The 25,000-nt window shown below is 38.8% G+C and overlaps 2 protein-coding genes across 2 annotated transcripts; one reads left to right on the forward strand and one right to left on the reverse strand.

Moving 5' to 3' along the window:
- Positions 1–8,236: 8,236 nt before the first annotated feature.
- Positions 8,237–9,692, forward strand: LOC138027075 (melanocyte-stimulating hormone receptor-like). Its single transcript, XM_068874576.1, has one exon. The coding sequence runs from the start codon at positions 8,501–8,503 to the stop codon at positions 9,485–9,487; it is 987 nt and encodes a 328-aa protein (XP_068730677.1). The 5' UTR covers positions 8,237–8,500; the 3' UTR covers positions 9,488–9,692.
- Positions 9,693–22,428: 12,736 nt separating this feature from the next.
- On the reverse strand, positions 22,429–23,349 carry LOC138025325 (melanocyte-stimulating hormone receptor-like). The gene has a single exon (XM_068872557.1). It carries the CDS (start codon positions 23,347–23,349, stop codon positions 22,429–22,431), a length of 921 nt encoding a protein of 306 aa, XP_068728658.1.
- Positions 23,350–25,000: the final 1,651 nt, after the last annotated feature.

Consider the following 25,000-nt stretch of genomic DNA (forward strand, 5'->3'; position numbering starts at 1 on the left):
TTGCGGGCGGGTGGGCCCTCAGAGTCTCACAATCTTGTAGGAACACGCTTCAGAGGCTTCTTCACATCCTTGCTAGAAAACTTGCGCTGAACATGGAGGACGTAGTTAGTCATATAAGAACGGGAATCCGTAGACAAACTTTGCTCGACTATCAAACGAGAAACAAAATCAGCAACATCCTTACTAGACATTCGAGTGACGTCGACAGCATCGCGAGAAAGTTCACCTAAAGCAGAAAGGAGAACAGGATCAGTTTTACCCCGAAATAACGTAGAGGCAGCAGACGAAACAGGAGTGGAGGACGTGGGCGGCTTAGACGTATCAGACACAGGAACACTAGGAGCAGGAGGAACGTCAGGCGCAGGAACGCTGGGAGCAGGAGAAACATCAGGCACAGGAACATTAGGAACAGAAGGAACATAAGGCACGGAAACAGCAGCAGAAGGAGAATCTGACACAGAGGCAGGAACGGGAGCAGTATCAGGAGGAGGGGAAGGAGGGAGAGCTGCCAATCGCAAGGCAGCGACCTCATGATCCCCAGACATCATCTTAGCATCATCCTCCGCCACAGAGGACCCAGAAGAACCCTCGGAAGGAGGGACGTGATCAGCATCATCGTCATTCTCAGCAAGAGGCACAGTGGAAAACAAAACTTCGGTCCCCGGGTGTATGGCACCCCAAGGCTGCCCACACTCTCTAGTCATGTGACCAGGCTTATGACAGCGCCGGCACAGACCAGAGAGCGTGCAGGAATGACCACGATGATCGACTTCACGGGAAATCGTACAATGCATATGGACAGGCTGACCAGGATACCAAGTGCGACAGTAAAATCACCGATCGTTACGAAATAAGGGGTGTCGATGTCCACAGCCAACTCAACGACAAAACTGTAGATTGAAGGGAAAGTAGCAAACGTACTACGGCGGACAGAAAAAAACGTCTCCATAAGACTCAAAAAAGGCTTTAACGTCCTCATCATTAACCTCAGACGGTAGGTCGCGGACATGTACAGAACGGAACCTTAGATCTGCGCGCACAACACGAACTTAGGCATCACCGAAAACAAGAGGACCTATCCTTGAAAGTCAGACGAACACGGCCGCCCCGAAAAACTGCACAGTGGTAACCTTTTCAGCGTCTACTACTTCCAACAAACGTGGCAACACCGCAGAGGGACCAACGTTGGCATAAACTGAATCTGGAAAGTGCAACACAACACTGTTTGGACAGCGAAGGGACGACATGGCGAACACAATTTAAGGTGGATGCTATGCCAGTGTTGCTGTTCCTAACCCAGCTTACCACATGCATTGCATGTGAATCAGCCACTTACAGGGGTGCTAAAAACACCCGCTTGGTATGCTAGGTACGCCATTCTGATGGGTCTAACAACACTGTGTGACTTATGGTAAGAAGGCCAAGTTCTGGGACGATACAAGTCAGGATTTTGGTAAGGCTTTTTCTTTTCTTGTTGTGTTTTCTGCCTTTGTCTTTTTCTGCGGTGACCCTCCCAGGAACGTATGACGAGCGTTCTGCTCTAACCTGGCGTAAGCCGTTTTTTTCTCCTTTTCACTCCTCCGGGAATTAGTTTGATCTAGTTCTGTTTGGTTGTATGATCTCTTTTTTCGCCTCCTTTTCGTTGTTTCGATCTTCCCTTCCTTTTGTTTTAAGGTGAGTGCTTCACTTTTTCGCGCTTCCTCACGAGGGGTTTTTTTCGAGTTTTGACATTCTGATCCGTGTGTTTTCGATATTTTGGCCTTTTAGCGTGTGATTTTAGACCTTTTTTTTTAACTTTTGCGAGTGGTTTTTCGCTTTTTCGCCTCCTTTTCGATATAATTGCGTGTTTTTGGCCTGAAGGCTTTTTCGATTTCCGTTTTTTTTCTCTTTCTTTTGCTTTTTCCCGACATTTCCGTGTATTTTGGCTCTTTTTTGCGTGACTTTCTATTAAACTTTCTGCGTGCATTAAGTCTGGTCGCCGTTGACTTTTTATTATGATATTCACTTTATATTTTTCGTGTATTTTTGTATTAATTATGGGTGCTTGTACCAAGACTGTAAACGTTCACGTCGGTCGTAAATTGTCTGGGAAGTCCAGGGATGAAGTCTTGGACGCCAACCTTGCCCTTTTTCCTGAGGCTCTTGCTGTCCAACAGTCTTGATGTCATTCGTGTAACTTTCAGACTGAAGAAGAGGCTCTTATTTCTCGTCGTGATAATGGCTTGCGTCTGTTTGGCATGTGGTGTCGGGTGGATGCCTCCTACCCCCCATCTACTATTGTCCACCTTTTTGATTATCATTTTGCGGAAGGTGATGAGGCTCTTTCTAGTTTCTTTGCGCGCTTTGGTACGGTTCGTGCTGTATGCCAGCAGAGTTATCTCAGATATTCCTCCATTTATACTGGCACTCGCCTAGTGGATGTCGTCATTTCTTCCAGACCTTCTCTTGTAGTTCAAGTTGCAGGGTTTATGTGTTCATAGGGGCATATAGCTAAAGATATTTGTCAGCTTGCAATAAAAGGAGAGATTACTGGGAAAGACAAATTCAGTGAAGCGGTGGTGTCTGTTTTTGTTTTGTTTTTTCGTCTCAAAATTGGAATTTAGGCTGAACAAATAATATACTCACATCATGATTAACGCAGACTCCTCCACTTCAAAGACGTATCAACAAATAACCTATTGTTCCTGATCAACTTCCATATTACACCTACGCTCACCTATGCACAATGCCGTATTGTCTGGAGCCGCGGCAAGGGGATTTTGTCGAAAGTTGACGAAGTCGATTCCTTGCTATCCGAAGATTATCGGCGAGTGAAGGAAGCTGTTTCGGGGAAGAGGGGGAGGGGAGCGTAAAATTGCGTGTCAGGATGATATAGTGGAGACAGGTACGGGTACTGGGAAGGACTTTTGTATCTTTTCGAGCATGTCCAGTGAAATGAAAATTAATTTTCCTTGCTCCTTCACGTAAGTCTCATACTACGTAAGGAGCTAAGACTTTATTTATCTGAATTGTAACGAAATTCTGCTGAATTTTTAGATTGCAAGTCCTTTCCCGAAGACGCCTTATTTCAGCCTCGTAAACCTTGATTAGAGAAGGCTGAAGCTGTGTCAGTGCGCAACTTCTAAACACGATCGAGCACAAAGACTATCTTAAATTTCGACAACATGACTGCTGTGGCATTCCTGCGTTTTTCGAGTTAGTTATGATTAATCATTTTGTATTCACTCATGAGTAAACTTGAACAAAGGTTTTGCTTAAACGAAACCAAAAAAGCGATCGCCTATAAGCCGAATAAAGACATTTGAAAACATATTTTTATAACCGAAGGTAATTTCGTAACAGCAATTACCCACCCGATTCTTGAAAACGAATCAAAGCAACTCTGAAAGTAACTTTCTTTAGCTATGATATGTAGGGAATTTTAACTGCTGTGCTTTTTAAAAATATTATACTCGGTAAGTCTGTGCCGCGTGGCAGGATGGTGAGAACATGTCTTAGTGTGCAAGCCTGGTACGTTCCAATTTTCAATTTCCTTTTCAATTGGATATTTAATTTAAAAAGGTCAAATTTTCACTTGAACAAAGATGTACTTAGTTGCCTTAAGAGAAGTTTGTGTAAACTCCGGAAAAAAAAGTGACTAGTTACTCTGACATGAGAGGAAAACGTTTAACTTAATTTGCTTTCTGAGTTGCATGTAATTCATACATTCTCGGAAAAACTGTGAGAGTTTAAAAATTAAATTCAAGATAATGTTAATTTCCTAATTCATTTCCCTTATTCATTTCCAGAAAAAATTTCAATGAAAATGGTCATTAAAAAAACAAAGCACAAAGGCTTAGCTGAGCCGCCATGCCCCCTACATACCTATTTAACAAAAAACAAAAGCATGAAAAAAAAGGGTGGACTATCACGGTTACGGCTCCTCTATACTTGTTCACTTTTTGTTGGGTTTCGTTTTATTCCGGCCTTATGCAGCTCTATAATAAATGCACCTTTCCTGAGTAAGTCTGTTTTCCCTTTAAATACGAGATATTGCAATTTTGACTTGACATTCGATTATAGTTTGACACACGAGTGTCAGAATTAATCTAACACTAATAAAGTGGCAGCGGGATGTAAGTGAAAAATTACCGTTGCTGGTCTTGTATGGCCACTTTTTGTTTCATAGCGATATTTTTAGTTTCCAAACATCCTTCAAATTTTGTAACAACTTTTATTCTTTTATTGTATTGTTATCCCATAACCTTTTGCAACATATTGCAACGATGATACTTCCCCTATTTGTTCAATTGTGCCACACTAAAGTAACCTTTTTTCTTAACTTTCTCTTCTCGTCCTACCAACAATCTGCGCGCGAAGACTTATTGTTCCAGAAAATCTGGATCTCACTGTCTATAAGGAAGGATGGTAACCTTCCGAGGGTAAAGGACAGAATGAGTAGATAGCCGCAGATTTTGACTAATTTGAAAAGGATTGAAATTTTTTTTCCTTAAAATAAAATGCAGGTGGCCAAGATTACGTAGAATCCCAAGTTGCCAACAAAAAGCAGAATCCAATACAATTGTTCAAGATATCAACCCTAAATGCAAATATAGTGATCGAAATTTCAGAAAGGAACGCCTTTGAGGCAGTTTGAGTGCTTTCTTTTAATAGAGACTGGATTAACATTACTGACAAATAAAATTAGAAAATCTAAAAATCATTCAATTCAGCAGTGAGCATGGGAATTGAAAGTCGTATTTTAATCCATCAACCCCGCTCAACTCTCTGGGTGTCGAGTTCCAAAGTAAAACGTGAACCAGAATTAAGGAAAAACACTGCATATTGATTCCTTAAGCAAAACAATTGTCTCAAGGTGTCTTTGAATGCTCGTCTCACTTCTTTGATCTTCCAGCAGTAGAGAACTGGATTTAACGATGAATTGAAAAACATTAAAGTTACGAAGGTCTCCATCATAAAAAAATAAAGACTTGGTGATGCTCTCATTACAATTTTCCGGCGCGCGAACGGCGCCCCAATCATAAACGGCAAATAACAAAGTGCTAATGTCAGCTGCATCAGAATTGCACTATGCACTGTCTTCCTGTATCGCGTTATATTCAGCGGAATCGTGTCATTTGCTGAAACCTGAGAATTACCTCGAACTTGAGTTTCATGATGACGAAGCTTAATAAAGATTCCGGTGTAACAGTATATGGGTACTATTACACAAAGTAGTATAATCATGCCCTCAAAAACTTCAAATGCAATTTGCCTGTAAAACCTAAACCCAATGCTGACACTTGGACAAAGCCACAAGACGATTACAGCTACATATACTCGCTTGAGAGTTACAACTTGTCTGTACCTGAGTCCTAACGAAAGAGCTATATATCTGTCCAAGCTTATAGTGGCTATCGTCAGTAAGGACACTATGACCAACGCAGCACCCATTAGAGTGCACCCAAGAAAAGTGTAATGACATAATTGCCATCGTTGGTGTACCAAAGACCACAAGTAAGTAGCAAAAAGAGGTTGAAGGAGGCCAACGAAGAGATCACTTGCTGCCAGACTGCATAGCAATACTTTGGAAGGCGGATGAAGCGAGGTTTCCTTTTGAAGAGCGATAAGAATAAGAGAATTTTCCAGAATTGCAGTGATGGAAAGAACACAGTTGACCACTGCAAGGCATATTAAATGGTTGTTCATTCCTACAGTCAATTCCGCCGTACAAAACACTGACTGATTAAATACTCCAGCCATCGTAATTTCACCACCGAACAGGACTGCCACTGCTCCGTCGAGTAGTCTTTGTCAAGCGCACTCATCACCTTTCAAATATATACCTGAGTTTCCTAATTTTCTGAGCTCATTAACATTCGACGACGGCCACCTGCCATTTTCAAGTATTCAGAGGTAGTTACATTAAGGAGGCTCGAAATAGTTTCTCCTTTTTTCACTCTGATAAACATATTCAGCAGCTCATGGACTACTGGTGACCATTAAAACCGTTTGTGAAAAATTTTCGAAGTTTTCTTGAATATGACATGTCTGTCCATATATATATAAGAATTTAGAAGAAAGGATAGTTGATATTGAGACTGAAGACCGAGTTCTCACTTTTAGTAAATATTAATGCGCCGAACCAGGACGCCCCAAGCTTTTTCAGAGGTGTTTCTGATCATCTCCAGTCTTCCTACTGCGAGGAAATATGCTTAGAGGGAGATTTCAATTTGGGATTAGATTGCAATAAAGATACGAAAGGAGGAAATCTAGGGACTCACTCCAAATCGGTTATTGAGGTAAAACGTTTCATGGCTGAACTTGATTTGACCGACATATGGCGCGATCGCCACCCCACTTTTTCCTGCTTCATTTGCCTCGGTTTTGTGACTGAATCTCTTGACTTACTGGTTCAACATCTTCTTCGTATTGCTCGACATCACATATATACTAGTAAACTTAAAAATACAACTCCTACGCTGGCAATATCTTTATAGAACTAGTTATAAAAAGCGCTGGAATAGAGAAGAGGTTGGCCTTTGAGACATGCTCTTGACATGTTTGAAACGAAATGGTCTAGGCTTGGTTGCCTCTTTTTTTTTTTCAGACAGTAGTTCGATCTTTTGAATCCTATTAAAGGGGTTAAGACATGGGAAAAAAAGCAGTATCTGTTTCTATATATGTTATTTTTTTGTTCGGTTGGGGGTGAAACATAGACAAGTAATAGTAACGTGTGAAACAAGTAATAGTTCTATAGTGTGTAATATAAGTAAAAGATTCTAAATGTAGGTAGCATGCAGCTGTGTTAATGTGAGATGCCTGACGCGTACGTACGTTTGAGTGAACACTGTAGTACAATAATGCATAATTGTGGTCTTTCTGTTAGAAAATGTAGTAGTGTAAACGATAAGTGAAACGGTATTAAAATTAATTTAAATATGTATATATTTTTTTCAGATCATTTTTAATTTCTAATAGGCACAGCTGCAAGTACTGAAAAAGGCTCTCGTTTTACGATTTGAAAATGAAACTTTGCAAAGAAAGCATACAATAAAAAGTTGACAAAACCGAGATAAATAAAATTAAAAAAACGTTATAAAATGTAACTGGAATTGATTTAGAAATATCAAAGGCTAGAATAAGAGAAGCCTGCATTCGAGAGCGAAAAATATATCTTCATTATTGTTTGATATTGCTTAAACATTCATTAAACCGGTCGCAAACACATTGGTAAGGAGAGCGCTTGTATTTTTATTGGACACACTGATGTTTTGTCGGAGTGGATTCGCCTTTGAAGTCGATATTTTTTTGCAGAAATTAAACGAAGAAAATATAAAATAGCCTTGTACAAGTCTACCCCCATAAATGGAAAGGTTGGTTAATGTGAAGTGAGACGCAAAAGGTTTTTTTTTATGTTTGTTGGTGTCGTTGGGAAAGCCCCTTGTAACTGATTTGGTAGGGTTAAGAGAAGAAGTATGCATACTGGGTGGGGATCCGGATAAAGCTCCTCGCGAGAGAGGCAAAACTTAACACAATGAAAGCAGTATTTTTCGGTCATTTTGTTGATGAGATGGTCATTGTCCTATCACTACTATGCGTTGGTAAAATTGCGCTTTTCAGAGGAATATATCCTTTCCTCTAGACAGGTGCATCATATGATAATTTGGCAGAAAATAAGGTCATTTGTGTGATTACAAATTCATCTTGAAAGGTCACCGCCACTTTATGCGAAATGTGTCGGGGATGTCTTAAAGCTTCGAATTTTGGCAACAAAAAACAACCTCAAACAGTAAAAACAGTATGTTTGGGTCATTTTGATGAGCCATTTCTTTAAAACTACAACGCGCTGGTTAAGTTACACCACAGGGATAGATTTTCTCTCAAAACAGCTGCATGATTGCATAAATGACCCATTCTTTCCCCTTTACGGACGCATTTACTGTAATTCATTTAATGAATTTTCAGCCTATCACCTAAGTTATCTAGTCTTCCGCCACAAAATTATCAGCACGGATAAAACACAAAAGGCACAAGCGAACTTACGATATACTGCAAACACGTTCGCACTGTTTTATGTGCTCCTTTATCCCATCCAGGTGCATTCTTACTAATATTGAAAGTAACTGGAGTAAAAAAAAATAACTCTTACTCATATTTCAACTTTCTTTTTCTTATAGCATCTACTTCAAATAGTTCTTAAATTCCCCAAATTTATCTAATTGTCCTAATGATCGTGCCTATGTAGTTTTTCTTGTTATATATATTCAAAACTTTACTATGTTATTTATTTTAGTTTTAAATGGTCGATTTCGAAATGCGCATTACCTTCAATTTATCCTATAGCCGCAATCTAAGTTGCCAAATAACCCACCCATAAACCATAATGATTACTTGATGTCATCCAACTGTCGCCGAATGCTAATGAGCCCAAAAAATTAGAAAACTCAGGTATAAGAGTGTGCTCGACAAAGACCAGTCGACGGAGCAGTGGCAGGGTTGTTCGGTGGTAAAAATAACGATGACTGGCGTATTTAATTATTCAGTGTTTTGTTCGGTGGAATTGACTGTAGGAATGAACAACCATTTAATATGTCTCGCAGTGTTGAACTGTATTCTTTCCATCACTGCAATTGTTGGAAATTCTCTCATCCTCGTCGCTCAAAAGGAAACCTCGCTTCATCCGCCTTCCAAAGTATTGCTACGCAGTCTGGCAGCAAGTGATCTCTTCGTTGGCCTCCTTCAACCTCTTTTTGCTACTTACTTGTTGTCTTTGGTACACCAACGATGGCAATTATGTCAGTACACCTTTCGTGTATGCACTCTAATGAGTGCTGCGTTGGTCTCAGTGTCGTTGCTGACAATAGCCGCCATAAGCGTCGACAGATATCTGGCTCTTTTGCTAGGACTCAGGTACAGACAAGATGTAACTCTCAAGCGAGTATATGTAACCATGATCGCCTTGTGGGTATTTCCAAGTTTCAGCATTGCGTTTAGGTTTTACAAGCAAATTGCATATGAAATATTTGAAGTCACGACCATACTACTTTGTGTGATAGTACCCAGCTACTGTTACACCGGAATCTTTACCAAGCTGCGTCATCATGAAAGTCAAGTTCGAGCCGGTATTTCTCAGGCTTCATCAAATCATACCATTCCACTGAATATAACACGATACAGGAAGACAGTGTACAGTGCAATTTGTGTGCAGCTGGCATTGGTGCTCTGTTATTTGCCGTATATGATCGGGGCACCATTCGCGCGTCCGAAAATTCTTATGAGACAATCACCAAGTCTTTATTTTTTTATGATGGAGACCTTCATAACTCTGTTGTATTTCAATTCATCGTTAAACCCAGTTCTCTACTGCTGGAAGATCAAAGAAGTGAGACAAGCATTGAAAAACATGTTGAGAGGACTGTGTTGTTTACGAAATGACTACGCAGTGTTTTTCATTAATTCTAGTTCCGGGTTACGATTTAACTTAACACCCAGAGGGGCGAGCTGAAATGATGGATTGAAAATATGAATGTCGTTCCATTTCCGTGTAATACAGCAAGACTATGGCCCTCAGCTTCATTGTTAATTCTTAACAACTTGAAATATTGAAAAAGTCTTCTTAATTTCAATATTGAAGGAGACTCCTAGGTGACTCAGCATTGAACGATGTGGTATGTTGTTGTAAAGTGACTGAAATGAAAGTAAGCAATAAAGTGGTTCAGATCCAAAATGCAAGTTGTAAGAATCTTTTCTTGTATTTATAAAACTAGACTAAAATTCTGTTTTATAACTATAGAGAAAACGTTTTTTGTTCTCCTTCGTAAACGACGGAGAACTTCGACTTATTTCAGGTTTTACTGACCTATTTAAAATGCTGTAGTGAAAGCTCGAAAGCTTGTTCACGTGATTTTTCCATGGAATAAAATTTCATATTTTTATCCGTTTAAAAGTTAAAAAAAAGCTACATTTTTTTTGCCTCAAATCCTTATTTTAATCGTCCGTTCAGTGTTCCATATTGATAGGTGATTCCTTTTTGGTAAATAAATTCCTGATATTCAACCAATCTTCCATTCAGAGTCAAATTTTAACTTTTGAAATAAATGCTTATTTAAATTTCTTTCAGTGACATAATTTAAATTGATGATTTGCCTTGTTAGCTGTAATCATACGCTTAGTCCTGTAATAAGTGCTTATTTAAATAGAAGGTTAGATTGCTTGTTTGTGATGGATAAGGGAATGTCCTACCAAAAATGGCGACCAATCACTGTTGGGCAGAAGTTCCCAATGTTTATTCTAAAGGGCTCGAGGCTTAAGTGCAAGAGCATAACTGTAACAACAATTATTTAAAATTTTTGACTTTTCGATAATTTTAAAACTAAATTTAAGCTTAGATGGCTTGTTTGTGATGGATAAGGGAATGTCCTACCAAAAACGGAGTTCCCAATGTTTATTCTAAAGGCTTGAGGCTTAAGTGCAGTTTTTTAACACTGACAATTTTAGATGTTTTGCTATTTTAAACATGACTACTTGGTAAGAAATTCTAAAAGCAGTACACCCGACGATAATCTTCGGTGAAATATGTGTTCAGGAGAGTCAAACTGTTCTAAGAATTTCGTTTCTACGTTGCCAAACAACTATAGATTTATTTACTGAAACATCACCTAGAAGAGGGAAGAGTAGTCCATTACGTCTTCGGAAGGGATATTTTTCAATTTTTGGCTCTTAGATAGGTCACCTAGTAGTTTCGGATGAACAAATGGTTAGCTGGGAAGTTCTTAGACGGTAACGTTCAGCTAGCAATTTCTGAATTGAAGGTCTGGAGTTTGGCTTAATTTGCTCGTTGGATGCCATTGTTAAATGCTCTTAACCTTTTTTCACAAATAATCAATAGTTCATTTATCAACGCATTCAAATCAAAGAAGCCTTCTGTCTCCAGAATCGGTTAGCAATTATAGTTTCTGTTTACAGACAAAATGTGAAACGTCCGGCCAGTAAGACCTTAAAGTAGGACCTCTCAGAAAAGAGACATATGAACATATGGACCTTTTCTTGGATGTTTAAACAAAGCAAAGTAGGAAACGTCCTTTCCTTCACGCTCAATCACGCGCGAAGCCTGCGAGGTGATCTTCATTTAACCAAAATCAGTGTGCCGACCACTATGATATCTTGCATGTTACCTTGATATAGTCTATTCAGAACCTGGGGATCGATGCAATGAACAAGTCGAATACGTTCCGACACCCTTATCGGCTGGAGGTGTTGGAATGTACATAAAAGACGAAATTAGCAATACAATCCTTGAGAGAACCTCTAACGAATCTTTTCAAGCGCTATGGATTGAACTCCCATAGAAAACAAATGTGTGAAGGATCCTGTCCCTTGCGGGTGTGGTATACACGTTTTTGTGTGCGGGCTGTCGGCGAAACTACCTGGCATTTTTCCACGCGCGTACGTGAGCACACTTTCAGTGATAGGACCTCGCACGTCTTCAAACATTTACAGAATTCGGAGCATTGCCGCACTTTGTGCTCTAATGACTGTTTCAGCATCCTAGATCATGCTTCTACCACCTTCTAACTTAAGATAAAAGAAGCCATTCATATCATATGATGTTCAATGGGAGAAACCTACACTTAATCATCGACTTTATCATGTTAATTTAAAACTTTCTTTGTAATCTTTTACATTGTCATGTTTCCTTTTGTTCTTACAGCTAATTAGCATTTTGGTTCACACTATATATTCAACTCTGTACTTTGTCATTTAAACTGAAGATAACAGAAGTTTCTGTCGAAACATGTTTTTAAATTTAAAAAGTGTTGTGTTGTTTCTTAAAATATCGATATCCCTGCTACTATCCAGACCTTTTGACTGTAAAACCCAATTCCAGCGCCGCCCACAATGGGATAAATCCGATAGACGAAAGCGGCTAGATACACTCGCTTAACAGTTACAACTTGCTTGTACTCAACTCTTGGCAAAAGAGCCAGAAGTCTGCCAACGCTTATGGCGGTTATTGTCGCCAGTGAAACTCCAATCAATGTTGTGCTAGATAGGGACTGCAAAACAAAAATGTAGATTGGGTCGGGCAACATGGCTGAGCGTTGTATGGCCGACCAAGCTAAATCCACCAAAAGAAAAACAAGCCAAAGTTCCTCAACTTCGTCTGCAGAGGAGAGCCACTCGCCCGATAACAAAAAGATTAGGCGCTACACATCATTTTTCGACTCTGAAACGCATCGGACGAAGTGACCACTGCATTAAACATGGCGGATTTAGTTATGCCTAAACTGGAGCTCCTATTGGAGAAGTTAGTAACAGCTGAATCGAAGCTAGAAAAATTCGAAGATTATGTTAAAGCAGTAGATGATAAAGTGAGTAGCCTTCAAGCGAAAATAGATGGGTTTGAAGCTTTTAAACTAGTCTAAGAGAGAAAGAGAAGAAAGTCTTGGAGCTCGATGAAGGGATGATTTTGCAAACGATTAAAGGGAGTCTTTTAAGGCGGACTTACAAGAACTTCATAATCAGGCTAACCAGTTCAAGGATGAAAAGCTGTATATGGACGTCTACGTCGTCGCGAGAACTTTCGTCTTTTTGGAATCGAAGAAGAAGCCGCACAAAAGGATACCATGAAAGAAGTTTTAGTTTTTTTTAACAAAGGAGCTTGATATAGAAGGCGCGTCTGATATGGAATTCCAAAGAATTCATCGTTTTCGAAAGAAAAACCCTTCCAGCGGAAAGCCCACCTCATTTTAGAGACAACTGATTTACCGTTTCTTCTGGTACATATTTACGCTCTTAATACCACCACTCAACAAACTATGTTTTTCCAAACATTACCCAAGCTCATCTACGATGAAGGATTCAATGATTCTGACAAAAGAATCATACGTAACCATGGATCCAGATCTAGACTGCTCGGGTGGAAACCAAGTGCTAAAAGACTCAGTTAAGTGTGTGGAGGACATTTTGATAAATTACGATTTGGTAGACATCTGGAGAATCCGTAATCCCGATAGAAAGAAATTTACTTGGGGACAAAAAAGCCCAATTATTCAGAGACGCCTTGATTACTGGCTCATCAGTGATTCGTTACAAGATGATGCAGCGAAGATCGACATAGTGACAGCCAGAAGAACGGATCACAGTGCAAAAACCCCTTGAAATATGACTTCATTGTAAGAGGCTCAATCATCCGATCCCGCGCTACATGGCACGGACAAGGAGGAAGGAACAGCAAGTATTCTTGAATTTAGAGAATAGTAGTAATCAGAAAATCTGCATAAGAAAACTTATTAGAATAAATGGGGAAGAGACTACTGCCCCGAGCATTATGAATGAAATTTACAGTTTTTATTCGGAACTTTACGACGAACAGTCAGGATTACAAAGTGGCTATTCAACTTGTCCCTTTCTTGAAAATACCTCTTTATCTCCTAAGTTAACTGACTCAATGCGTGAAATGTGTGAGGGTCAGTTAACATATTACAAATGCTTCAAGGTTTTGTCGACCTTCAACGGCAATAAAACTCCCGGGAACGATGGACTCACAATAGAATTTTACAAGTTCTTTTGGCCAGAAATCGGATCGCAAAAGGTTGACTTCCTGACTTATGCCTATTTTCACGGAGAATTATCAACGACGCAAAAACAAGCCGTAATAACTTTAATTGAGAAAAAGGACAATGACAGGAGATTGATCAAAAACTGGAGACCAATTTCTCTAGTAAATGTTGATGTAAAAATTGGCTCCAAAGCCATTGCTAAAAGACTAGAGAAAGTTTTGCCTCATATCATTCATTATGATCAAAATGCCTTTGTCAAAGGACGAACCATTCGACGCAGTCCGTACGATATGTGACGTCATGGAGTTACAAAAATGCGAGACTGCCAACGTATAATGACTGTGATAGATTTTGAAAAAGCCTTCGATTCGTTGAATTGGAATTTCCTTTTCAAATCGCTGGAATTCTTTGGCTTTGGTGAATCCGTTTTAGCGTGAATCAAAACGTTTTTTTAAAAGTATAACAAGTTGTGTGATTAACAGTGGCTTTTCTACTTCCTCTTTTCATCTTAAAAGGGGTGTTCGCCAAGATGACCCACCCTCACCATCACTCTTCATAATAGTACTTGAATTTTGGTATTATCCATACGTAATAACGATAAAATCAAGGGCAGTGCAGTGGACGGTAAGGAAATCAAATTAGTCATATTTGCTGATGACATGACATCATTTATTAGGGACACTTACTCTGTTTAGTACATACCCTGGATTGAAGGTAAATCACGAAAAGACGGAAATTCGTTTACTCGGAAATATGAAAGTAAGTAGCTCAGAACTAGGTGTAAATGAAATAAGTAGAGTCATAAACATTTTAGGGGTGAATTTTACGTGTAACCATTCACTCTGTTATAAATTAATTTTTGAATCAACCGAGAAATCTGTGAGAGGATTGTTGAAGGCCTGGAGCTGGAGAGGACTTGCTTTACTTGGAAAAATTCAAGTGATTAAATCTTTCGTTATGCCAAAGATCTTATACATGGTTGTTCTTATTTCAAACGAAAATTTATTAAAAAAAACATACTTTATTATATTCTTTTGTTTGGAAAGGAAATGACAAGGTAAAGCGCACAGCATTTATTAACCCAATAGATAGAGGAGGCTTAAAAATGCCCAATATTGAGTCTGTGATCTCTGTCCAAAGAATAATCTGTGTTAAGGTATATCTGTCTACCGATCCTGCTAGCTGGCAGGTTTTTTTTTGGATTCTTATCTTGAAAAAAGTAGGAGGAAAATTCTTGTTCCATTTTAATTTTAACTACACTAAATTACCGATAGTTCTTCTGGAATTTTGCAAAGAATGCATTGTGACATGGGCCCTTCTAAACGAGGACAACCCTTCCTCACTCTCTAAAATGGCAAATCAAGTCATATGGAGCAATCGGTTTATTTGTATCGAATCTGAGTTAATTTATAACAATAGACTGGTTGATCTTGGAATTGTTAAAATTGGAGATCTCTACGACACAAGTGGTCAGCTCAAGTCAAACAAGGAGCCATTATACTAAATTACGAGAATTCCAATATAAACTTAAACACTCTTGTACACAAACAAGATGCTGTTTAGGTTAAAAAAAGGTCGATTATCCTTTATGCAATTTTGTGAAAAGGAGTTAGACACCATAGAACATGTTTTCTTCTATTGTACAAACGTGCTTATCTTTTGGGACGATTTGAAGACTGTCCTTACTTCTTTAATTATTACTGTTAGCTTTGACATCAAGGATGTTCTTCTTGGGATTCTAGATACGAGCAATAGTATAAACATCCTAATCAATTACATTGTCCTTGAAAGTAATTTTGTTATTTATCGCTGTAAGCTAAATAAGGGCCCTCTAAACTTAAGACTGTTAGTCGATAAATTTAAGAAAACGTTTGAAACCGAACGCGTTATTGCGAAAAAAAGCCACAAAATCCATTCCACGACAAAAAATGAACCTCTAATTCCATTAGTACAATTAATACAAAAGTAGCTGTAACCCTAATTTCTTTTTCTATAATTCCCGTACACTTTATTTATATCTTTATATATCTATTTTTGTTGAAAATGTTGAGTAATTCTTGGTTGTAGTGTAGTGTAGTGTAGTGTAGTGTAGTGTAGTTTTCGTTGCAGTTGGTGATTAAGGTAACTTGTGCAAGTTGTGTAAGCCTTGTCTGTATCTTTTTCTACGTTTTTGTATTATATACCTGTAAATTAAAATACAAAGGAAAAAAATGCATTGACATTTTTGCCACCGTTTGTGCACCACAGCAAGCCAGTAGATAACATAAAGGGGTTGTATCATGCCAACGCATAGATCAGTTGAAGCCAAACTACGAAACAACACTTTGAATGACGAATGAAGCGATCAAGTGGATCAAAGTGTTTTCCACAATAGGCCAGTTTCGTATTCTAACGGTTGGACTGGATCTAGCATGAAATGAAGGCTAATGCGGGCAAATTAATCTGCATTTGAAAAGATTTGCCCGCATTAGCCTCCATTTCATGCTAGATCCAGTCCAGCCGTGAGAATTCGAAAATGGTCTATTGCAGTGATCCCTAGACTAATGTAAAAGATTGAAAGACATATCAATTAACTGTTTAAACCCACAGTCAACGATTCTTCCGTGCAGTATACTGCAGAGTCATACGCTGTATTTTCTGTATTTTCTGTGCTGGTTTAGACTCAGTTGCAACTCGCGATCGCCTTTACATATCACAAACTTAAATATGCTGCCACATGTACAATATTTGTCCGGCACGCGGCTTTAGATTCACATGACCTGGCCTTTCAATGCGTGGCAGCTGTCTATAAAGAAAATTCGAATGACTTATTGGCAGTTAGTATGTAGGCCTAGGGAAAAACTTTCTCTTAAAAATCTTTTTACTCTCAACCGCTTTCTGTCCGAAGGACATTACCTCACTGACTTACTTAATTTAAAGGGGAAACGGACATGTAATGGGTATAAGACAGTTTTCGTAAATTCTTATTTTGTTGATTGTTTTCCACAAAGGAAGTATATAATGTACTTATCCAGTAAACATCTTTTCATATGAAATCTTTTGGCCTTATACTGTTGAAAGAACGATATATTGACTATGAATGTAGATACGTTTCTAGGGTCTGAATTTCTTTTTTCTATAATATTAACGTTGCCGGCAACTGCACCCTTTGTCGTCTCATATTTTTAAACTATTTTGTAACTTCTTAACTTGTCTTTTGTTTATAACGCGCACTTCAAACATAAAATTCTTTCAATTATCAGTCCTTTCACAGAAACAAATGAGCCCAAAAAAATTGACGTACCGTCTTAACCGAGTGGCCTAATAATTTAGTTGTTAGAGCATTGTACCAGCATCGCGGAGGTCATGGGGTTGAATCTGTATTCCGTGCCTCGGTTGTTCAAAAGGTGGATAACACTATTCACCCGATTAATCAATATCCAGCGGATAAACACTAGCAAAACCAATTGAGTTATTCAGTGGATAATGATTTATCCGGTGGATAGCGATATCACCCTTCGAACAACTGGGCCAGATGTTTATCTTGTCTATAACCCATGCACACTGCAAAAACATGCATTTCTTTCATTTATCAGCATTGTTTATATCTGGTATGTGGGTTTATTGAGAAAAATATTTTCCTTTGCTTTTTTTAGTTTTCTTATTGTGCTCAAATGTGTTTTCGTCTGGTGTTCTAACTGACAGACAGAGACAACGCCTCAGGATATGTCGATTTTAAGGTGGCTAAAGCCAGTTTCAACACTTTCAAGGGAGTGCAATATAAGAAAGACAACACTGTATCACATAACAGCAATGTTATGACACCATATAAAACACCAGTTATTGCTTAACACGATGTGTTCATTATCCAGACGTAATACGTCACCAGGGATAGCGTAGTGGTGAGAGTATTCCTCTCCCACCAAGGCGGCCCGGTTTCGATTCCCAGTCCCGGCGTCATACATGGGTTGAGTTTGTTGTTTGCTCTCCCTTACTCTCTGAGGTGTTTCTCCGGGTACTCCGGTTTTCCCTTTCCTGAAATTCCAATTCGATCCGGAATGCACGGATACATGTTGAACGAGCTCCTGAGCGCTGTGTTGGCGTTACGTGGGTAAACAAGTTCCATTTCCATTTCCACAGCAACAGAAAAGTCCTTTAGAAGCACCCGATATTCTGTCTTCAGTTGCTTGTATCTGTAAAACGAAGTCAGTGACCCCCATTTTTCCTTGCTGGAAAGTAATTAAAAAAGCTCAGATGGCGCTCTCGACAAAGTTTAAACAAAGTTATGTGGAGCGGATTAACAGTGACCTCCAACACCCGAAAAAAATTGGGTGGCTTTGCAATTGTTCTCTCTTCGAACTACACACTACTTTTTCCAGTAACAGACACTACTACATTTTTTTCCACATGTAAATTGTAAAGCATAGTATTGAGACAAAGATTTCGACTTCTTTAGTTTTCTCTGTAGAGTCAACTTCTTTTGAAAATCGATCTTTTACGAATTTTCTTTTTTGATATGTTTAAGGTTTTTTCCCTTTTAGAGGAAGGTCAAAATTCACGCATTCAATGGTTTTTGTCGAAACATATTTTCACAAAAATCTCATCCACAATCATTGCAACATAGCAGTGATGGCAGTGAAAGGAAACTTTCTTTTTCATTCCACATTTAAAATAAATTGGTTTTGAAATTTGATAGAATTTTGTTGTTTTTATTTTGTTTGATTTACTTTATGCAAACACGGTATGATGTACCAATTTCTACAAAAAACCTCATTGTGCATTTAATACGCTTGCATAATACGTCAACAGCAGTCGAGTATCCAGCTATAATTTATTGCGTGAGTCAACATGGCCGACTCACAAAAGAGAAAAAACTTTGTACAAAGAATCGTGGGTAACACGCAAGCATGATGGGTAACACTTGTCCTTCCCACTGTTAGACCTGGAGGAAATTGTAAGTATTAAGCCTGAACTGGGCTAAAAAAATTGGAAACCAGCGACAATAGTACGTGGCAGTCAAAGGTCACGTTATACACGTGAGGCAAAAAGATCAGACGGAACAGAGTAGCCCCAAAATCAGACACATCAATTCCCTCACTGGCCAGTAAGAAACCTCGATCCGTCAAGCAATGTACAACTAGTTTCGAAACACAAAGAACCAAACATCAATTCCACACCAAAAATTACCATCAGGATCGGCAGCTGAGGAGACTGATCACTTCCTGCAATCCCAATTTCCATGACCCTACTGGATCCCAGCGCGCACAGACAATCAGGACCAACTTTTGCAGACAAAGTTAAACTTGAATGCCCAACCTGTCAGGCCATTCATTGAGGTAGTTGAAGAGAGAGTGAAAAACTGACTAAATGTCCCACTCGTGGCCGTTTTTCCAACGGCTGGCTTTACATGAGTAATTTACAGCTCCTAGAGATTAAATGCATGGTATTTATTAGGAGATCGTGCGACTTGTGTTTCCTAGTTTTCTACTGCAGCTTCTAGAAGTTCCCTTTGAAATCGTCCAGTTTAATTTTTTTTCTCCAATGGTTCCCCGTTCGCAAAATCTTGCAAAATCCGTATTTTGGACGATTTTGAAAACAAGCCAAATCTCTCATTCTAGCCGCCTGTTTTCTGTTTCTAGTCTTGTAAAATTAAGTTATGCTATGACCAATCAGCAGGTAATATTTGAGTCAAATGTGCTCTGTAAACTCCAATATAAATTATCAAATTTACAATAGAAACCCCTGCTGAGATAATTAGTACTCATGAAATTTTGATACGGATCTCTTCTGTACGTATTCGCGTCCTATCAGTGTGAGCGTTTACCATGGCTCGCCTTCGGTTCGCCGTAATAAACATCCATAAAGATCTCCTGCTCATATATTTCATCGACCAAAAAGAACAATTCTAGATTCATTAGAGATTGAATTCATACCAGTAAGTAGAAAAATAGCGCAACTTTTCTAGTTTCAAGTGCATGGTAAGGTATAAATTTCCTGTGGACAGGATTGGAAGACCTGAGTTGTTACTCACTTGTGAATTCAAGGTTCAAATAAATGCAAGAGATTCTAACGGTTGATAATTCGATTTAGGGCGGTTGCCGGCGAATCTCTTTTGGCAAAGAGGTTCTTGGTTGTTTTCATTCAGAAAGTTTTGGTTGGCCGAAGTGATGTCTTTACCAACTAGGGTACGACAAAGGCAAAGGTCGGTACGACCGGCGTCAAACGACAACAAAAGAATAAAAGGACTCTCCTCACCCTCACTCATCCCCCACAAAACCTCGCGGATAAAAAGACCTTTCTCAAAAAATTCAAACTTCTCCACGATGGTACCGAAACCAGCCATATATTTTTTTACTGCCACCAGTCATCAATCAAACGCAAGAAAAAAAAAAAAATTCTGGTTAGAAGGGCTATCGCCAGACTTTTGTCATAGACGGGGTAACATCTCCGATTTCCGATCATCGAGCTGGGGAAAGCCGTTAACTAGGGAGGTTAATGATTTCCCCATCCCCCCCCCCCCCCCCCACCCGAAAAGTTGGAAATACGGAAAACATGAAACGCTATTTTCAGTATTTTAGAAAAATGTACTCCGTTTAAATGTAAAATGACACCGCATCAAAGAGCTTCATTGTTTTTCCGATGCTAGGTAAACTGATACTGGTGCCTTAAAAAAAAAAAAAAATACTTTCATTACTTAACCTGTCGTTACCCCGGTAATGGCAAACGTTTTCTGTTGATAATATTGGCAGCTAATTCGTTCTGTCAAAATCATCCACCTTCTTCGTGCATCTCTTCGAATGTTATCTATGGTTGCGTATACACTTTGTAAAAAGATTTACTTGGTGCAACAGAGAGAAAACTAGCAGAGCGCTTCCGTAATTCTTCGTCTACCTCGCTTAAAGCACGAGAGGCATTTTTTCACTTTCCGTAACCCTACGCTCGGCTTCAAGTTGTTGCCTTGAATTGCTAATTCACGATCTCGCAAAAACACTGTATCTTATGCCAAAGTTTTTTTTTAAATGACGGTCCAACGAGCTCTGCATGACAGCCAAAATTTCTGGTTCATACTCGTGCCCGTCGTTTTTTCTAACTTCAGCGAAAATAAGTCAAAGAACTGCATCTAGCTCATCACGAGGGATATTTTCCAACTTTCTCACTTCGTTACGCTGAACCTTCTACTCTGAAAACATATAACCAAGTTCTTGTTCTCTTGGAGGTGTTTTAGTTTTGGTTTTTCCCTCTCAGATTAGCAAGCTATTCTTTTGGCAACGTAGGAAATTGCTCATTTGCGGTGATATCGCTGAAAAAGTACTAAGGAATCGAAAACTTTGGCAAATTCCGCTATTGTCATTACTACAAACAGAGACAACAGCGATGACGCTATTCTTTGTGTTGATTGGCTAGTTTCTATTACCTATTGTATTTTCTGGGATTTGATTGGCTTAAGATAAAGAGACTGTGACAGTACGCAGCGCATCGATTTGCACCAAAATATATAATATCTACATGCAAGAAGAAAGAGATGCAACAATGAATTAGATCGGTTAGCAACAAAGCCAAAACAGGATGACATTAGAGAAGCAGTGTTTGTTGTTTATCCAATGACTGATATCTTTCCAGAAGACTTGTACAGGAGGGCACTCCCAGAAGAGATGAAGGAGAGTTTCTGGACAGTGATTACAGAAAGTACATAAATTATCAGATGCAATACTAATTTTGAAAGGAAAGTTCGCCGTAGCTATTCTCCTATGCAAAAAATTAAAATGTAATAATTGCAACTTGCCAATCTATGTCACATAAATTTTGCGATGAAAGATCTGACAACCATTTACTTTGACTTTTGAGTGGTATAGAAGCCGCCTGCTTATTAAAGATGTTATAAGGTGTCTTGCAGAAATCCGTGCAGAAATTTTCTTTTTGTGCGCCTGTGTTCCTTTTTGCCTGTTTTCCATTTGGTAATCGTTTTAATTTTGAAACCGCACTCACAAAGCCTTGATACTGGAGAAAATTATTTTTCACAGCATATTTGGCCTTGAAAACACCAAAAGATAAAAATTGTAAATTTTATTCTAGCAGGTGACTTGGTAGACATATTCCGGCCTTACACCACCTTTTTTAGAAAAAAAAGGCTTATTATCAATTCGTATAAGAGAAGTTTGCCACATTGTCAAATTGAAAGGATTTGAGGGCTGTGTTTGGAAGCTGGGACGTGCCCAAATCTCAAACAGTTCTTTGGCAAAGAGGTCCTCAATGTCCAACGAGGCAGTATCACGCTCATTTAAAGTTCCCATTATTAGTACATTAACATCTTTTGAGAAAGAAGTCTATGAAGAGTTTTCAGCTCCCTTTGTTGTTAAAATCAAGATATTTCTGGCTTTGTTTGCAGTTAAGAAAAAACTGTTGAGTAATATAAACGAAAATTGCTCTAAACTGAAAGGTTTAGATTAAAATAGCAATTTGATCCAAAAACTCTCCCAGCTTAAGATATAAAATTTGGAAGTTTCATGGCATATGCAAATGTTGTGTTAAACAGCTGTGGGTGTTTACCATAACAGAGCATAGCATCTCATCGTAAGCTTTGTTTTGAAGCAGAATTAACCATACCTATTTCTCGCAAGAATTATAAAAGAGACTCACTTTATTGAATTCAATAAAAGATTTTTGCAAGTAAAATTTTGGCTCTAAAACATCAACTCTTTATCGGTGTTATTACTCTACATTTTGTAAAAGAAAATTCAAGTCAGCTCCTCAATGTTACATGATAAATTAAAGCCGAGGGCCGCAGTTTAATTTTAGCCATAGTCAGCAAAAAGGCTGAATTTATTCTTATACTTCTCCAACGAAAGTCACATTTTCAATCTACTACCCCCGCTCTTCCCTGTCAGGTTGTTCAGTACATGTTATTCTATTTATTTCGCGAACAACACAGTTCTCTCAAAGTGTCTTTCATGGCTCGTCTCACTTCTTTGATCTTCCAGCAATAGAGAACTGGGTTCAACGTTGAATTGAAAAACGTTAGACTTACGAAGGCCTTTAAAATAAAAAAAATAAGACCTGATGCTTGTCTCATTCGAATTTTCGGGTAAAAGAGTGGTGCTGCAAATAAATATGGCAAATAACAAAGTCCCAATGCCAGCTTCACCCACAATTCACTATACACTGTCTTTCTGTATGGTGTTATATTCAGTGAAATTGTTTGGTTCGTTGAAACCTGGGCATTGTCTTGAACTTGAATTCCATGGCGATGCAGCCTGGCAAAAATTCGTATATAGCAATAGATGGATGCTATCAGGGAGATTATAAGTTTGGAGACCGTGAAAATTTCCCATGCAGTGTGACTGTAAAACCCAATAACAACGCCGACAATTGGAAAAATCCAAAAGGTAATAACAACTACATATACTCGCTTGAGGGTCACAACTTGCCTGTACCTGAGTCCTAACAAGATAGCCAGAAGTCTATCCACGCTTATGGCAGTTATTGTCAAGAACGACACTTCAACTAACATAGAGCCCGCTATAAAGCATATGATAAAGGTGTAGACACACAACTGCCATCGTTGATGCACCAAAGACAACAAGTAAGTAGCAAAAAGTGGTTGAAGGAGCCCTACGAGGAAATCACTTGCAGCCAGATTGCGTAGCAATACTTTGGAAGGCGGATGAAGCGAGGTATCCTTTTGAAGGGCGACGAAGATCAGAGAATTTCCCACGAGTGCAGTTATGGAAAGGACGATGTTGAATACTGCAAGACATATCAAATGGATGATTACACCTTCAGTTAATTCTCCCGAGCAGTACAGTAATGGCTCAAGCACTCCAGTCATCGTGATCCTACAACAGAACCGAGCTGACAAGGCACTGTTTTCTCACTGTTGTCGAACACTCAAAACCTAAATTGCCTTTCTAGCCGGCAGCGTTAGATATATGACACCTCATGTTAAAAATGGACATAAATTAGTGGTTCGTTATTTTGCAGTAAGGAGAGGAGATGTTCAATTATCAAAGATGATGTAGTGTTTGAAGGGGAAAATATACTACTGTAGTCGACGTGGGTTGAACAACGCTCTGTCTGGTCTATGATTTGAGATTTAACAAATATGCTTAGTTTTTGATTTTTTTCTGGGCCTCCAGTAACAAATCTGAAATTTCTTGCGAGTTACGATTTTTCTGTCATTATGTTAAGCATGATTTTTTCTGGCTCTCCTCTAGGTTGTGCTAAAAAAATCTTGAAGCCTATGTCTTTAATATTTTAAGTCTATCCATTTCGTTCGCAGTTAGCGTTCCTTAACCTTAATTACCCTTAAGTACTCCGCGGCCCCTGCTTTGAGTTATTTAAATGTGGTACAGGTGTTTCAAACGGAACCAGAATAACTAAGTAGCCACTTAGTTGTATTTAGGAACTACTTAAGTTTGTTATAGAATAAGTTAAGCATGAATTTAAAAAACAACCGTTTCATTATGTCGGCAAAGAAAAGCGGGGTTTTGTCAGAAACACAAGTACCGTTGCTAAATTCTTAGTTAGACTCATGTTGCCACTTTTAACAGGCGAAGCTCAACCGTGTTGCAGAACAAATGGCGGAAACCTCACTGCGAAAAGTGAAAATACTTCCATAATCGAGAAGACCACTGAAAACTGAAAATTAATTGAAATTGCATAAGTAGTGATTAGTAGTAAATTAATGAAGAGATACATCTTTCATTAGATGGTCATTCGGGGATACTCGGAAAAATTCGAGTGCTCGACGAACTCCTACGACCCTCCGATTGCTAGTTCGGATGCTCTTCCACTGAGCAATGGGAGACTCGTCGCAAGAAAGAACTGAGATTTTTTTTTTGTATTTTATTGTTTTCTTGTAACATTTCCGTGTTGTAGTTACAGCAATTACAAAACTAAAAGATATACAGAACTAAGATGCTAAGTTCTGAAAAATGGCACCCGGATTTTTTTTCCGATTATCCCCGAATCACCACAAATACATATCTTAATGGAAATTAGTTTCCATCAAATAAATATGTCGTCATAATACATAGGAAAAGCTATATCCATGAGAAATTCTCCCCACAACGGCGAATTGCATGTCTATGTATCTACGTATCTTTGACTTTGAAAGAAATGTATATATTTGAAGTGTGGGTGGACTATAGACCCAGGGGCGGATCCAAAGGGGGGGGGGGGGGGTGGATAGGGTGGCTAGCCATCCCAGTTTTAGTTCCCTTTTCTTTAAAGTCACCGCACAGAACTGACGCAAGAACATACAAAGAACATAATTTGGTTTAAGAAACACAAGGGAAAAATCCTCGAAACAAGCAAGACACCCTCCACGAAAACAACTGTAACTACAGGAAAAAAAAAAAAAAACGACTGCCCGCTGAATAACAACTGCCTCACCTCAAGCGTCGTCTACAACGCCAACGTAACAACAGAAAGTGACACAACCGGAAAGAAATACATTGGACTAACAAAAATAACCTTTA

This window comes from Montipora capricornis, chromosome 12 (genome assembly GCF_036669925.1).
Source record: "Montipora capricornis isolate CH-2021 chromosome 12, ASM3666992v2, whole genome shotgun sequence".
Classification (NCBI taxonomy): domain Eukaryota; kingdom Metazoa; phylum Cnidaria; class Anthozoa; order Scleractinia; family Acroporidae; genus Montipora; species Montipora capricornis.